This window comes from Sceloporus occidentalis, unplaced genomic scaffold (genome assembly GCF_023333645.1).
Source record: "Sceloporus occidentalis isolate IW3139 unplaced genomic scaffold, rSceOcc1.0.p SCAF_2, whole genome shotgun sequence".
Classification (NCBI taxonomy): domain Eukaryota; kingdom Metazoa; phylum Chordata; class Lepidosauria; order Squamata; family Phrynosomatidae; genus Sceloporus; species Sceloporus occidentalis.
Window position 1 is genome coordinate 60,221,586 of NW_028316982.1, and position 15,839 is coordinate 60,237,424.

The 15,839-nt window shown below is 44.2% G+C and overlaps 1 protein-coding gene across 1 annotated transcript in view; it reads left to right on the forward strand.

Moving 5' to 3' along the window:
- The window catches only part of LOC149318433 (armadillo-like helical domain-containing protein 3), a 236,313-nt gene that overhangs the window by 67,065 nt on the left and 153,409 nt on the right, over positions 1-15,839 (forward strand). Inside the window, exons 16-18 of the mRNA XM_089509700.1 lie at positions 4,076-4,134; positions 6,996-7,061; positions 15,006-15,075. Of these exons, the coding sequence (XP_089365826.1) occupies positions 4,076-4,134; positions 6,996-7,061; positions 15,006-15,075 (195 nt within the window). The remainder of the gene's footprint in view (positions 1-4,075; positions 4,135-6,995; positions 7,062-15,005; positions 15,076-15,839) is intronic.

The following is a 15,839-nucleotide window of genomic DNA, read 5'->3' on the forward strand; positions in this document are numbered from 1 at the left end:
AGTAGCTTCCGCCGGTGACCATTTGTCCTTTATTGTAAGGTCCAGTGTTGTTCCTATAAAGTCTATTCGAGTGGTAGGAGTCAAGTTGGACTTGTCGAAGTTGACTTGTAGTCCCAGTGCTTGCAGCAGGGATAAGGTGAATTCGAGTTGCCCGAGCAGGGTGTCCTTGGAGGGCGCTGTGAAGAGCCAGTCGCCCAGGTATGGGAAAACTGTGATCCTTCTTTGACGCAGGTACGCCACCACAGGTGCCATGCATTTGGTGAAGACCCTGGGAGCCGTGGAAAGGCCGAAGGGAAGGACTCGGTACCGGTAGACCTGCTGGCCGACGGCGAAGGCGAGGAACCTTCGGTGGTCCTCCAGGATCGCAGTGTGGAAATAGGCGTCCCTCAAGTCCAAAGTCACAAAGCAGTAGCCTTCCTGCAGGAGTGGTAAAATAGAAGCAAGGGTTACCATCCTGAACCTTTTGTAAATAATGAATTTATTAAGGGCCTGTAGATCCATTATTGGTCTGAGGCCAGAGTCTCTCTTTGGTACGGTGAAGTATCTAGAGAAAAAACAGCACTTGAAATCAGAGGGGGAGACAGGTTCAATAGCGCCTTTGTCCAAAAGAGTGCGCACTTCGTCAAGAAGGGTGTCCGAGGGGAGGGTGGAAACAAAAGCTCCAGTTGGTGGGAGCTGGGAAAACTCTAGGGCATAGCCCCTACGGACGATGTTAAGTGCCCAAGAGTCACTGGTAATGGCGGCCCGGGTGTCAAAGAAGGGGCTCAGCCTATTGGAGGTGACGAGGTGCGCCGGAACCCATCAGAATCTCTTCTTGCCCCTGCTGTCCTTCTTCCTATAGCCCTGTTGGTATCTGGGCTGGGAAGATTGACGCCTGTCTGTTGGAGGAGCAGGTGATCGGGAGGATCGGCCTTGAGGCTGGGTGTCCTGATGGTAGGGACGGTCCTGTGGTTGGAAGCGGTAGTGGCCGCCTGGATGCCAGGGGCGCTGACTAGTGTACCTCTGTCGGGGGGACTTGGATGTGGAGGATGACATACCGTGCTTTTTGGCGGCAGTCTTCATCCTATAACGGAAACTAAGTTTCTCATCCGTGTCCCGGTGAAACAAGCCCGAGTTGTCAAAGGGCATGTCTTCTATGGCTGCCTTCGCTTGTGGAGTGAGATTTGAAGACCGGAGCCACGCGTAGCGCCTGAGGGCTATAGAGCCGGAGAGGACCTTTGACGCACAGTCCGTCGAGTGCCTCGCGGAAATGATCTGCTGTCCGCCTATCAGGTGGATCTCATTCCTCAGTGCAGACATCATCCGCCTCCTATCATCCGGCAGGTCAGCGATGGTGGGGTCCATCTTTTCTACGAGGTACTGCACGTAGGCTCCCATGCAGGCCGTGTAGTTAGCCACCTTCAAATCCAGGGCCGCTGAGGCGTAGAACTTTTTAGCTAGCCCATCCAGTTTTTTGCTGTCCTTGTCAACTGGAGAAGACGAGGACTTTGGGACAAAGACAGATTGGGCTCCTTCCACGATAGCCGAATTGAGCTTGGGGTGGTTGGAGAGCCAAGAAGGCGCCGAAGGAGTGACCCGATAGAGGTTTTCAATCCTACGGGACGTCGATGGGATGGTGGCCGGTGCGTCCCAGGAGCGTTTGGCAATTTTCTCTAATGATGGGAGATATGCCAAGGCTGGTGGAGCTGGGGCAGAACCGTGGATCCTCCTCTCCACCGGGTCGAGGGCGTCGTCCTCTGGATGGGCGACTTCCAATTTAAGGGCATCCGCCATCCGGATAACCCTGTCAGCAAAGGACCTGACGTCGTCTGTGGGGGACGGGACCGCAGGTCCCTCCGGGACGAATGGAGCCTCATCATCATCGGAGGGTGACGCAGAGCGTGGGGATCTCAATCTGGCTCTTGAGGGAGATCTGCTACGCTGCCTGGGTGACAAGTCGGTAGCGGCCAAGTCATCAGTGTGGTGACGGTCCCGTGAGTAGTCCCGGATGTTGCGACGTAGGCGGGACGGATCTACCGGGATAAGATATTGCCCGGTACGGTGGTCGAAGACGAGATCCGGGAAGGCATCAAACAGATCCTGGTCTCATTCCATGGAGTCTGGACGGTCCAGATCCAAGGCGGCATCCGCCTCAGCCCCAAGTGCGGCCCGATCCTTCCTCGGGGGGGAGCGGGGACGCTCTCTGTCCCATATGGCGGGACGTGGTCTTACCACAGGAGAGGGAGAACGGGGTCTGGCTCTCTGTGGGGATAGGGGAGCATCGGAGTCGTGGAGCTCCCCTTCAGACTCAGAACCCAAGTCCACGATCTGCAGGGCGTCCGCCAGTGCAGAGAGGTGGCTTGCACGGAGGACCCTGGGCTCTAAGGGTACAATCCGGGAAGACGCCGGTACCGGAGTTGGGGTCTTCGCCGGCTCGGCTACTGGGGATGTAGACGGAGCTGGCCTCGACTCAGGTGGAGGCACTGAGACCGTACTTGGAGGGCCCTTGCGACGGCTCTTGGCTGGCGGAGATGAAGAACGGGCCCGTTTCTTCTCGTGGTCGGAGCGTTTGTCCCCTCTCCTCTTAGAGGCTCTGGGAGCGTCCGCGTCTCCAGAGGCTCCAGAACCACTGGGCTGGCTCAAAACTTTCTCGTAGAGCGCAGCCTTAAGTGTCCGGTCCCTGTTCTTCAGGGCCTGGGCCGACATAGCTTTACAGTGGGGGCAGTTGCCAGGAATGTGGGACTCCCCCAGGCAAAGGACACATTTTTCATGGCCAAGTGAAAGTCCGAAGGTCAAATGCCAGAGATTCAAATCGAAAGAACAACAAGATGCAAGCGAAGTTCCTCGAGCTGCTTAGCGCGGCGGAATGAAGGAACTGAAGAGGAGTGGGCCACTAGGGGCCTTATATATGGGTGGGCGGGGCTACCGCCAAAAAGTTGGAAAAAGATACATTGCTTTCTGCCTGGAGATTCTAGAAGTTTCCGAGGATTGCTGCGCAGGCGCAGAATAAACCCATTTGTGTGATTCGCAGAGACCACGAAGAAGAAATAGTTTGCCCATTAAGATGCAATGACAAGCTTTGCTAAACTGTGGCTTTCTGGCTTGTTTCCCTGTGTGCACAAAGTGAAGAATCTGAAGCAAAAAGTCTGCATGAAGGTCAGGCATATCCTGGCTTATTAAACCAAGATGTAATCATCTGAACTGAGCCACTGTGAGTCACTGAGAGCTTGTTACATTATCTGGTGCATTCACTTCTACATGAAGATAAATTCAAACAAAAATAATATATTTGCAGTGTAAGTAAGACCAGTGGCTTTATTCCATAGTCAAAAAACAGCAGAAATGATTACCGTATATACTCAACTATAAGTTGACTTCATGTATAAGTCGAGGTCAGGTTTTGGGGCTACAATTATCGATTTTGATATGACCTGTAGATAAGTCATGAATAAACTTTAGGAGCATGTAACAAAGAATCTATGAAGCAAAGGAAAAAAAATGCCAAAGAACTTACAAAATTCCAGCAGGAATAACTTTGTGTTTACACTATAGGCTGGATGGATGAGAGAGTAGAAGGGGGTCAATGCTTCCAGGACAGATAACACTCTTCCCTTTCACCAGGGGATGGTTCCTTTTTATATACATAAGAGTTAAAGTACAGTATGTATATTGACCCGAGAATAGGTTGACTCAGATTTCTTGGGTCAATTTTTTGACTAAAATTTATAGAGTTTTTTGTGGGTTTTTCAGGTTTTGTGGCCATGTTTTTGAAGAGTTCAAAATAGCCCGAAAAACCCACAAAAAACCATGGATGCCGGCCATGAAAGCCTTCGACTTCACAACATTTTTAGACATGAGTATATACAGTAATATTGAAGATGGAAAAGGAGAAGAGGGTAAAAATCTTTTGCTTGAAAGCAAACACTTTGTTATAGGCCTCTAGTAACAATTTGACACTAGTGGATGAAGTGCTGCTAGTATCTCACCTCTTGCTCTGCTCTGCTTGTGGAGCTATATGTTTCCTGATCCATATACTGACACTTTGGCACATCAAAGTTTAGTGGTTCATATGAGACCTGTTGCTGTTCATTTGCAGATGAACACCGGCTCCATAGCGGCAAACTTTGTCTGATTATCCTGACTTGCATAGCTGAGGTAGGTCCTTTTGCCTATATACTTGATCTCATTAGCACATGCATTAATCTCTAGTTTATGACTTGAAGCTATATTGGCATTTCTTAGGCTTGGGACAGACGGGCCCTTTGTGGCATGGTGGTGGTGCAATTAGGGTTAGGGACTGTGCTGCAACCGCATGGTCCCTAACCCTAGCATGTACTGGCGGTACTATAATGGTGTCGCCCTGTGTGCACTGGCACCGCCATTATGACGTAACAGACACATAGCTGTGCCAGTTATGTCACGAGTGCGCCATTGGCACACTCACAATGTATCTATGCCGGTGGGAAAAGAACCTGATTTTTCCAGGTTCTTTTTATTCTGGACAGACGGTGCACGGTTTGGGGGGCTGTGCCATGCCGTCCCTTTGGAGTAAAAACGTTTTTCGGCGGTCTGTACTGCACCTTAGCCTCTTTTCTTCTGGAAGCTGAAATGTTGCCCATGTTGTTCTGAAAGTTAACCATTTGCTACCACCCAACACTCTGAATATATTCTTTCATCTTTTCTATTACATATACAGTGGACACTCAGTGGAGGTTCACTTCCAGACAGCCCCACAGATGCTGAAAAATGTCGATGATCGTTTTATTTAGTGACGGCAATGTGAACGCACATACTTGAATGATGTGTGGTGTGGTAATCCATAGGCAGTCATATTTGCAAATCAGAAGCCTGATGAAAGAGAGGGCCAAATGTATTCCTACACTGAATGGTTGAATGAATTTATGAGAGATTATTTAAGTAGGGATGCAGTGGCTTAGCGGTTAAGATGCCAATTCTAATGACTGGAAGATAGGAAGGTTGGCAGTTTGAGGCCCAGGTGCTGCTCCTGTCACTAGTCCCAGCTTCTGCCAATTTAGCAGTTCGAAAGCATGCAAATGCAAGTACATAGATAGGTACCACTTCTCAGTGGGAAAGTAACAGTGTTCAGTGCAGTCATGCTGGCCAAATGACCACCAGAGGAGCCCTCGGACAACATTGGCTTTTTGGCTTAGAAACAGAGATGAGCACTGCCCCCTGCAGTCAGTTGCGACTAGACATTCATGTCAAGGGACTACCTTTACCTTTTTACTTTTACTTAGCTTTCCAGGATGGGGAAAAAAGAGAGGCAGTTCTAGAGTGAGGGTGGATATCTTTGGTAGATTTTGGGCCTTTTGGGGGGGGGCATCTCCAAGAACCTGAGGAGCCATAATAGGCTGTCAAAAATGCCAAACAAATAAACCCAGAAACCCATATCTGATTTTTGAAAATGTCAAACAGTGTAGGGTGCACCTGTGGCCTGTTTAAAAGGTGAAGCACTGCTCCTGGAGGCTTCTTGTAGAGATGATTCAGTCATATTTTATGACAGAGAAAGGGCAGTTTGGGGAGTCTGGGAAGATCAAATGCTACGCAACAGCACTGGGGGATATACTTTGCCTATTATTATTTCGAAGTAAGAAAAAGGTATTATGGTCAAGTGAGAGAAAGATGAAAGTGGGAAGGAGGTAGCATAGGCATGATTTGGCTTCTGATGTTATGCCCTGGTGTTTTCCAATCTCCAAAGGCAGTCATATTTTTCTGATGGATAAAAAATATTATCAAGAACCGATTCTAACGTGAGGGTGGGCAACCTCATGGGTGCCTGGGTCATTTATCCCCAGAACCACCCTGCCATGGCGATAATTCTCACTGTAAGCCCAAATAGCTCTGTTTTCCTCTACAGCCCTTCTCAAAATGGTGATAAGAAGTGACATTGTGTCATTTTCTCTCACTATTGTGAGAAGGGCTGCAGAAAAAAAAACACAGATGTTTGGGTATAGTGTGTGGTTCTAGGATGAATATTTTGGTATGTTTTAAATACTCTGGGCAGCTTTCTATGTGGTTTTGAGTAAAAAACCTGGCTGAAAAATTGCACCATTTATATATATATATATATATGTGTGTGTGTGTGTGTGTGTGTGTGTGTGTGTGTGTGTGTGGGCTGGTGGAGGAATTCAGGGACTACAAAAGTATGATCCAGGGGCCACATGCATCATGCACTTTGCCCAGCTGTGCTCTATAGAAAGGGAGAAAGTATGTTTTGCTAAGTACTAAGGCAAGACCCTTCTGCCTATAATAGCTCCCCAGTATTCACCTGCCCCAGCCATTGGTGATGAATGAATGTCATAGGCCAGCACATTTGAAAGCCTCCAGGCAGGGGAAGGTTGCCCTGTAAGAATACTGTGTATTGTGTTGAATTTTTGAAGTGGCACTTCATGGTGTTAAGAATTAACTACTTCTTCCATTAAAAACTGCTACTTTTAAGCTGCTGTAACTGTAACTTTAATTTACTGAAGTAGCTTGTACAAAATAGTCTAACCAGGACATACTGATTACAGAAGTAAAGTGGAATGAGTTTTTCATCTCATTCTTGCATTGTACAAAGCATGATTTGATTTAGGATTGATAATGGAACAGGATCTGACTGTGGACTAATTATTTTTTGGTGGATCAGTTTGGAATAATTTTAACAATGATGGGTTCATCCGAGTTCCACTTTGAAGTTCACTGTTCCTTTCAGAAGATGCAAGAGAAGCTTTGTCTGAATTTTACAGAGCATGCTAAAGTTTTTCTCATACTTTCCGCTAGGATTACCAAAGGAGAGCAGGCAAAATAGTTGTTTGTGTAAGCTTTCACTATAATCCATTTTTTAAAGTGGGATAGTCAACTAAATCAGAGGTCAGCTGGAAACTGTTGGTCAGAACTACTGTTTACTTGTATTTTCAGCAGTTATGCTATCTTTCAGCATTGCTTTAGAGTAACCATACTTACAGCTTCTTTCTTTCTTTCTTTCTTTCTTTCTTTCTTTCTTTCTTCAATAGGACCAATATGCAAATGCTTTCTTGCATGATGACAACATGAATTTCCGAGTCAACTTGCACAGAATGGTGAGTCTTCTCATCAAGAGACCTGGTTTAATAACCTTGGAATAAAGATTCATTGGTTGCTTAGGTTTTTTTTTTGTAATTTTGGGTGAACAAGTGCTTTGGTTTCAGGTATGGATGATGGGTCTAGGAAAAATTTGAAAATGTCCTTAATGTGGATTAAATACCATTTAATGTATGTTAAATAACTGACTTTGTTAAAGAGCTTTTTTGAGGTAATTCTAATTCAGTAGAACATTATAAATTAATCCCAAAAAGACCCAGATTAACATGGAGCTGCAGATGTAACCTCCCTCCCCCATAATAAAGATATGTCACCCAGTTACTAAACTTGAACAAACATACTGAATAAAATATTGGCTTGATCCACATTTGGGTGTCTGGGAATCCAGGCTAAACTGCAGAGTGCCAGTTTTAAACTACATTAATAAATGATTCATCTGGAGTATGCTCTACAAACTAGAGTAAGAGTGGTTTTATGTATGCAGTAGCACAAATATTCAAGTTTCCAGGATGCTCCTTGATTTTCAATTTAGAGATTTGTATAAGGATTTGCTTGTCAGGCATGATATGATGGAGTTAGAAATTTGCTCTTGATAAAATTACTGACGTTCTTATGGCTTTAGGAGAGATTTAAACAAACCATAAGACATATGTAATTTGCCAACAAATTGTATTATAAAACTGCAAAAAGAGCTGTGGTAAAACAGGTTCTACATGCCCAGTTTTTCTCAGTGAGACAAATACCAGACAGGTTGAAATTTAAAGTACTTAGAACAGTCAGTATTTTCTTTGCGTATCATGCTCTAGTTTTCTTATAGTACAAATTTGCTAATTTCATTGCCACTAATAGAATATAAAATAATAGATAATCTACAATTAAATATTTTTGAAAATATAACCTTCCCAGAGCCCTGGGCAATGTCTTTGGCATATCTTCTCTACCTAATTGTTGTCAGAAGGGTGGAATTCCTAGGAATCTATCTCACTGGAAATTGTTAAAATTTAGGATGATATTCTCACTTGCACCTCTTTTCTCTTTATAATTAAGTATAGTCACACTGCAGGCAGCATAAAGCAATACAATTACACAGGCTGTTTTTTTAAGTGTGTGTAGGGTGGAAATTAGCATTTATAGAATACTAAGTTACAAAATTACAGAATAAGTAAGCCAAAATGGTATTTTGCTGCTTCACCAAGGACAGCACAGTGAATACAGTAACAGTAAAGCTGCTTTATGCAGCTTTCAGCATATGCTGAAAGCCGCACGGGGAGGTGCGTCCCATAGGGACTAATAGGGTGCGTGCCTATGTCGCACACTGCCACATACACGAGCCCCGTTCGTTTAAATGGGGCTCAAGCATATGTGTAATTTGCTTTGCGCGGGGGAGTCCGGAATGGATCCCCCATGTAAAGCAAGGGCACACTGTAGTTTTCTTTATCTTATTACCGTTTACATGCTCTCTAGGACTTTTACACTATTAGTTTGTTTACTTGTTTATTAAGTATATCCTTCTTTAGCCCATGTTGATGGATTTGACCCATGGGCACTTTAACCAGCATAACCTAGATGTCTCAGTTCATCCTGAGGGGGCTCTGGAATGTCCATCTCCTTGAGTCTTCCTCTGGCATCTTGGTATGGATTCTTTACTTTCAAGGGTCTTTCCCTCATATATATTCCCTTTCTGAATTCCATTACTATCTACTTGAAGGTTCTCTAGGATCTTCCTTTCCTAGGAAGATTTTAGAGTGACTTTGACCAACTAAATGCTTGTGCAGTCAACCACTGGTACTTATGCATTCTTGTCCTTTTATAAAGTCCTCTCATGTGTCAGGACATGTTACACAGTACTGACCCTGACTTCAGGTGCCCTGTCCTTTTATAAACTAGATATATAAACTTTTATTTGTATACCGCTTTTCCTCCAGATCAAAGCAGTTCACACATGTGTTTAACCCTCAACTTATCAATGAGTCATATTAAAATCCATTATTTTGGCCCCAAAACTGCCCTCAACTTATATTTGTGGTCAACTTATACACGAGTATACATGGTACTTTCCTCTGCCTAGGATCAGCAGCCATAAACATCCTTTCTCCTACTCCAAATCAGCATGCATGTTCTCTCTCTTTCATATATACATATATCATCCACTTTTAGCTTCCCCAGATGTTTCTAGGGCTATGCTGGAAAAACCAGCTGGAGAAATTAATGATAGTGCAATGGCTGAAGTCTTGGCTGGTGCTGTGTGCTTTGTAGTAAACCTAATTCCTGTAATAAACGTTTCAAAAGGGGAAAAAAAGTGGAAACCCCATTTCCACTGGAGTATGGGGAAAAAGTAGTAGTAAAGGTAGTAAAAGTAGGAGCAAAGAGAAGGGCTGTGAAGTAGCTGGGCAGGGAGGAATCAACAGGGGGCTTGTTGGGACAGCAGAGAATGCAGTGAGGGGTAGCTTTGTAAAGATAGGGAGGGAGGTGTAGAACAGTGTGGAGATTAACTTGGTAAAGACAGGAGTTGGCACCCAGGAACAGTGTGGGATGCTGTGAGGGGCAATGAGGTATCATGGTGATGTAAGTGGATGATATATGTATATATGAAAGAGAGAGAACATGCATGCTGATTTGGAGTAGGAGAAAGGATGTTTATGGCTGCTGATCCTAGGCAGAGGAAAGTACCATGTATACTCGTGTATAAGTTGACCACAAATATAAGTTGAGGGCAGTTTTGGGGCCAAAATAATGGATTTTAATATGACTCATTGATAAGTTGAGGGTCAAACACTGGGACACATTACAAAAGATCTAAAGGGGGAAACAAAGCACCACTTCCCTCCCTACATCTCCTTCTCTGGACCTCTCCCAAAGGTTACAATCTTGGGATGGAAAATGGGGAAACAAACCTCAGCACACACACTCTCTCTCCCCCTCCCTTTACCACCAGGACTTCCAAGGCTCATGGCTTGCAGACCCCCCCCCCCCCTTTCTCTCTTCCCTTCACCTCCAGGATTTCCGAAGCTCATGGCTTGCAAAACGAGGTACAAGCCTTGGCATATTATCTCTCTCTCCCTTGCCTCACTAGCTGTTTGTTAGCTCTGGCTAGAAAGGAAAGCGTGCAGAGAGAGAGACAGGAGAGCGTGCAGGGACTCAAACAGGGAGACAAACTCTCTCTCTCTCTCTCTCTTATCTCAGCAGCTGTTTGCTAGGCTATGAAGGAAGACTGAGGGATAACATGCATGCACGTGCACGCACGCACACATACACACAGGGGAGAACACACAGGGATTCAAACAGGGAGGCAGACCCCCCTCCCCCCCGTCTCCCAGCTGTTTGTTAGCTCTGGCTGCAAGGGAAGGCTGAGGGATAAGACACACACACACACACACACACACACACACACACAGGAGAATGCGTGCAGGGACTCAAACGAGGAACTGTTTTAAAGATCTCTGGACACTTCTTTTAGGAACTTTATAAGCAGTATTAATTTATTGGCCCGTATATAAGTTGATCCATGATTTTGGAGTCTATTTTGAGGCATAAATTTCTTGACTTATAGTCGAGTATATACAGTAGACATACACATACACATGAATGATTGATGATCTGAGTTAGGTGAAAGTGTGTGGGAGGATGTCTGATAATCTAGGGGAAGAAAGAAAAAGATTTATAAGGGCAAGGTGAGTTGGCTCACAGAAGGGAAGTAAGTGGATTGAGAATAATGGATTGAGATGTTGAATTTGAAGACAATTGATTTGTGGAAGTCTGTGAGCTTTTTTAAAATAAAGATTGGGGAGTGATCAGAGATGATTTGAGGAAATATATTGACTTTACCTCTATGAGTATTTTATCCTTTTTGGGATAAAATATATTGTGTATTTGGGACTCAGACACAGCTTCTGTCTGGTATTCAATTACCTGGATGTGTTACTTGTCTTTAATAGCCATAGCGGATGTTTTGTTATTAGCACACTCCACCTCCATGGTAATCTTTCTGGGTCATGCTTACAAGAGTTTTCCAAATAGTTTGAGGTGAAGTTTCATGGCATTTACCTTGGATAGTATTTACAGCAATTAGTATCTTTGCTTTCTAACTTGAAGGTAAATGTAGGGTCTCTTGGACTGGACTGGAAAAAAAAAGAGTGTTAGTAATTTGCAGATGCAACTTTTTTAATGGAGTGCTTGAGAGACAAGTGGACTAGAGTGAAGGTGGAAGGTACATTGAGGAATATTTCTCCATTTTCACAACCATGGACTTATCCGAGGGAATTAAGCCTTACTCCTTTTAGGCAGTGTCTCATGAGCTATTACAAAACATGGCTTTTCATGGCCATAACTCATAGACTGATAGCTGTGACTAGCTCTGCCTGGGCTGCTTCTCACCCCCAGTGTAGAAGGTGCCAGTTCCTGTAGGGAGGCCTCTAGCACTCACTCTGATCTTAAATAGACATATTGCAAAAAATCAGAAGTCATCTGTAGCCTTGCCTTTAAATCAACCTGCATAATTGGCTCTAAGTTGTAAAGATTGTGCAGACTCTGCATATTCTCTTTTTTGGGTATAGTTTAGACAATGCCAACATATGGTTTGGTGTAACTTGTATGACCAATGAGGAAATTTTGTCTCATTTGTAGTCTTTTCTCTTTGGTGTCTTTCCTTTTTGGACTGCATTTCTTTTTGTCTGATCCTGGGGTTTAGCAAACAGTAATTTAGGTTGCCATTTTATCCAAACTGGCAGTTGTGGGCAAATGTATCCTTTGGTTGCTGTTATGTTTGATAAATGTTATTCTGAAATGAGGGCAGTATTTCCCAGAATGACAAACATTTTCAAGATGATACTTTGAAGAGGTAGAGTTTGACCAATTAGACATGTGAAATGCAAGTCAATTTAGCAACAGTATGAAAATATGCATTATCCAGCAGAAAAAAAGAATCTGGAGTGGAGTGTGAAAGCAGGTGAAATTAGAAGCAGATAACACGAAAGACTCTTAAGTATTGCCAGTTAATTGAGTTCTGTATCAATAGAAAGGTAAAATATAAATTAAGTCAATAAATATAAATATTGTTGGACATTTGATTGAGATTTGGGCCAAAATATATTTTCAGGTAATGGCAGGCATAAGACAGAATTGCAGAGGTACCATGTGGCTATTTCCTGAGATGAAGTCACATCATCCAAGTTGTCTTGGAGGAAGCCGATTATTTGGACCCATTTTAAACTGGCTTCAGGACAGGATACGGAGTTGAGACTGCCTTGGTCGCCTTAGTCGATGATCTCCATCTGGGCATCGACAGGTGAAGTGTGACCCTGTTGGTGCTCTTAGACATCTCAGCTGCCTTTGATACCATAGACCATGGTATCCTTCTGGAATGCCTGAGGGAGTTAGGTATTGGAGGCACTGCACTCCATTGGCTCCATTCCTACCTCTCAGTCAGATTCCAGATGGTGATGCTAGGGGACAGCTGCTCTTCTAAAAGAGAGCTGACATCTGGCGTCCGTCAGGGAGCCATCCTGTCCCCCATGCTGTTAAACATTTACATGAAGCCGTTGGGCGAGATAATCCAGATACATGAGGTGCGGTGTTATCAGTATGCTGATGACACCCAAATTTATTTCTCTATGTCTCTGACTGCCACAGTTACTGAGGATGGCATCTTTCCTCAGGATACCTGCCTTGAGTCGGTAATGGGCTGGATGAGGGAAAACAAACACAAGCTGAATCCAGAGAAAACGGAGGTACTTGTGATAGGTACTTCAGGTCTGGGGATGGAGATTTGTCAACCAGTCCTGGACGGGGTTACACTTCCCCTAATGGACAAAGCTTGCAGTTTGGGAGTACTCCTGGACCCATCGTTACAATTGTTATCTTAAGTGGATGCGATGGCCAGGAGTGCTTGGTGCCAACTTCAGTTGATAAGCCAACTGTGCCCCTACCTGGGCCAAAAGGACCTGAAAGCAGTGGTAATCTCTCGTCTTGATTTCTGTTAACACGCTCTACATGGGGCTACCCTTGTACCAAGTTCGGAAGCTTCAGCTGGTTCAAAATGCGTCAGCCAGTTTGGTCACCGGTTCGTCCAGGTTTGACCATATAACACCTGTCCTAAAATCTCTTCACTGGCTGCCGATTAGCTTCCGGGCACAATACAAGGAGTTGGTTATTACCTTTAAAGCCCTACATGGCTTGTGCCTGAGTTACTTGCGGGGACGCCTTTCCCTACACAATCCGCCCCACACTCTCAGAATAACTGGGAAGAATGTGTTAGAACATCAATCACCTAGGCTCATATCAACTTCCCAGAGAGCCTTCACAGCAGCTGCTCTAAAATTGTGGAACGGTCTTCCAGAAGAGATCCGTCTTATTACCTCCTTGGAAGCGTTTAATAGGGCACTTAAGACGGATCTCTTCCGGCGAGCTTACCCACCTGACCTTATTATGTAAGAGACACCTTCAGACCATTCTATGAATCTACTGCATTACCACTTGAAGATGAGTTAGCTTTTAAGATTAATGTATTTTTATTGATGTATTTTTGTATGTATTTTATTACTGATGTATGTGTTTTAGCGGACTGTAATCCCGCCTCGATCCATCTGGGAGAGGCGGGAAAATATAAATATTATTATTATTATTAATATTATTATACTGTTATCTATCTTAGCATTGGTTTTAATATTTCTGTAGCTAAAGTATCAAAAGAGTAATCAGAGGAACTTTCCTGTTATGATCTTTCTTCTCAGTATCAATGATAATTGAAGTGACCTGCTGGTGAAGTTCCCTTCTCTTCCAATCAGATGGATAAAAACATTGAGACAAATTTAGCTCATTATTTTCTCTCTAGTAGTGGATGAGTAATGTGCAGAAGAAAGTCACTGGTATTGCAGCTTCCAAAAGCTCAGATAGTAGCTACATCAGTGTGTTAGTCGTACAAATGAGAGAAATTATCATAAATGTATAAATCTCATGGATGTCATACAGCAAACTGTCATGATTATGGAAAGGTTACATTATGGCAAGTAGAATAGTTTGAAAGCGAGTGGAACTTTTCAATCTGGGTGTAATAGATAAGACAGTTTTCACACTTCTTACTGGGAACTTAGGCATGGTACAGAGCGCCAAAAAGAGGCACCGGGGAGGCACCTCTCCTTGATCTGCAGCAGCGCCGTAGCAACTAAATTGCGCGGTACTGCTGCGCAGCAAGAAAGAAGCATGTGGAAGCAGTTCCTTTTTTGCAGTGCACTTGAGCTGCGCCAAAGTGCCAGCGACGTGTGATGACGTGCCAGCGGCGCAGCCCAGTTTGGACTCTGAGCTGCTGGCACGTCATCTCTGTGTGCACCATCTAGATGGTGCCGTGCAGCTGCGGTGCACCCATGGCGTGCTAGGGTTGTAGGGCGTGTGCACGCCCTGCCCCTGAACAACCCTAGCACGTCATGGGTGTGCCACAAAGGGCACGTCTGTACCGGGCCTTAGTTTGCACTTTTATCTTTTAGTTTCCAAACTTCAGAAGAAGAGAGATTTATTGTGGCTATGAAACTCAAAATTGCCAGCCTTGTCTCACAGATATAGCTTTCACTGAAGGCAGGGATGGCCTATGATGTGCTTGGGAGATTTGAGTCTATTGGATTTGGGATCCTCCACAGCAAATGGAACACTGTTATAGCTTGTCCCTGCTGCAGTCCAGCATTTATTACCATTATAATTAATAAAATCTTGTTTAACACAAATTACTAATTCTTATCTCAGCTAACTCTTATCTCAGCTAACTTAAAATTTGTTGTATGAGGATTGAGTGCATCAGGCCCTGGATTAAGATATCTGGTTTCTGTGTACTGCATCCCTCTGTGATAGAAGATGGGAAGGTGTGGGAGTTTGTATTTCTGTGGAAAACAGCTGAGATACTGTACTGTGTTGATGCTGTCCAATACCTGACTATTTTATATATTATTTGTTTGAAGCCTATGAGACACAGAAAGAAAGCTGCTGACAAGAACCTTCCCTGTCGGCCTCTGGTTTGTGCAGTGCTAGGTAAGTATACTTGGACAGATTTGGTCAGCAGCTTCTCTAAAGATGAGAGCAGCTCTAAAGAGAGTGAGCAGCTGAAACAATCTGGGGGATACATGTCTGCTAGATAGTTATTCTGAAGTGCATTTGATTTACCAGTACAGCATCCTGTAGCCTTTTCTCCCCATCCTTTTCTTCTGGCAGGGTGAAAAACAAATCTTTATAGATAAATCCACCTAAAACTAGTTGCAGTGTTGTAAAATACATTGCATATTGTAATACATTTATATATAGTCCAAAGGTTTTTCAGAGACTTATTTAATGTCTGTTTTGCCAGAGTTGGTTAGCTGAATGATGCACTAAAATTTAACATACTCAAGCAAGTGGCACAATTAATAAAATCAAGTACTAAAGACTATCAGTAGGAAACTGGATAAGCCAGTGTGAATGATGTGGGGGTCTGGCAGAATTCCCTTTCTCTCAATGTACTTGAGACTGGCACTATACAGTGTGCCCTTCCCTTACGCAGGAATCTGTTCCAGACCCCCCATGTAAGGGGAAAACGCGTATGCTCGAGGCCCATTAGAAGTAACAGGACTTGTGCATGCGGTACACACTCCATTACTTCTTCTGGGTCATAAGAAAAAAATTTCCGGCGCAGCTTCCAGTGTATGCTGGAAGCTGCATATGGCGTGCCCACCTATAATGCAGGTGCTCTGTATTTATGCTCATTGACTATAACTGCTTCTGTCTTTCCTGGAAGCTTGATGTGGACTGCCAACCAATAA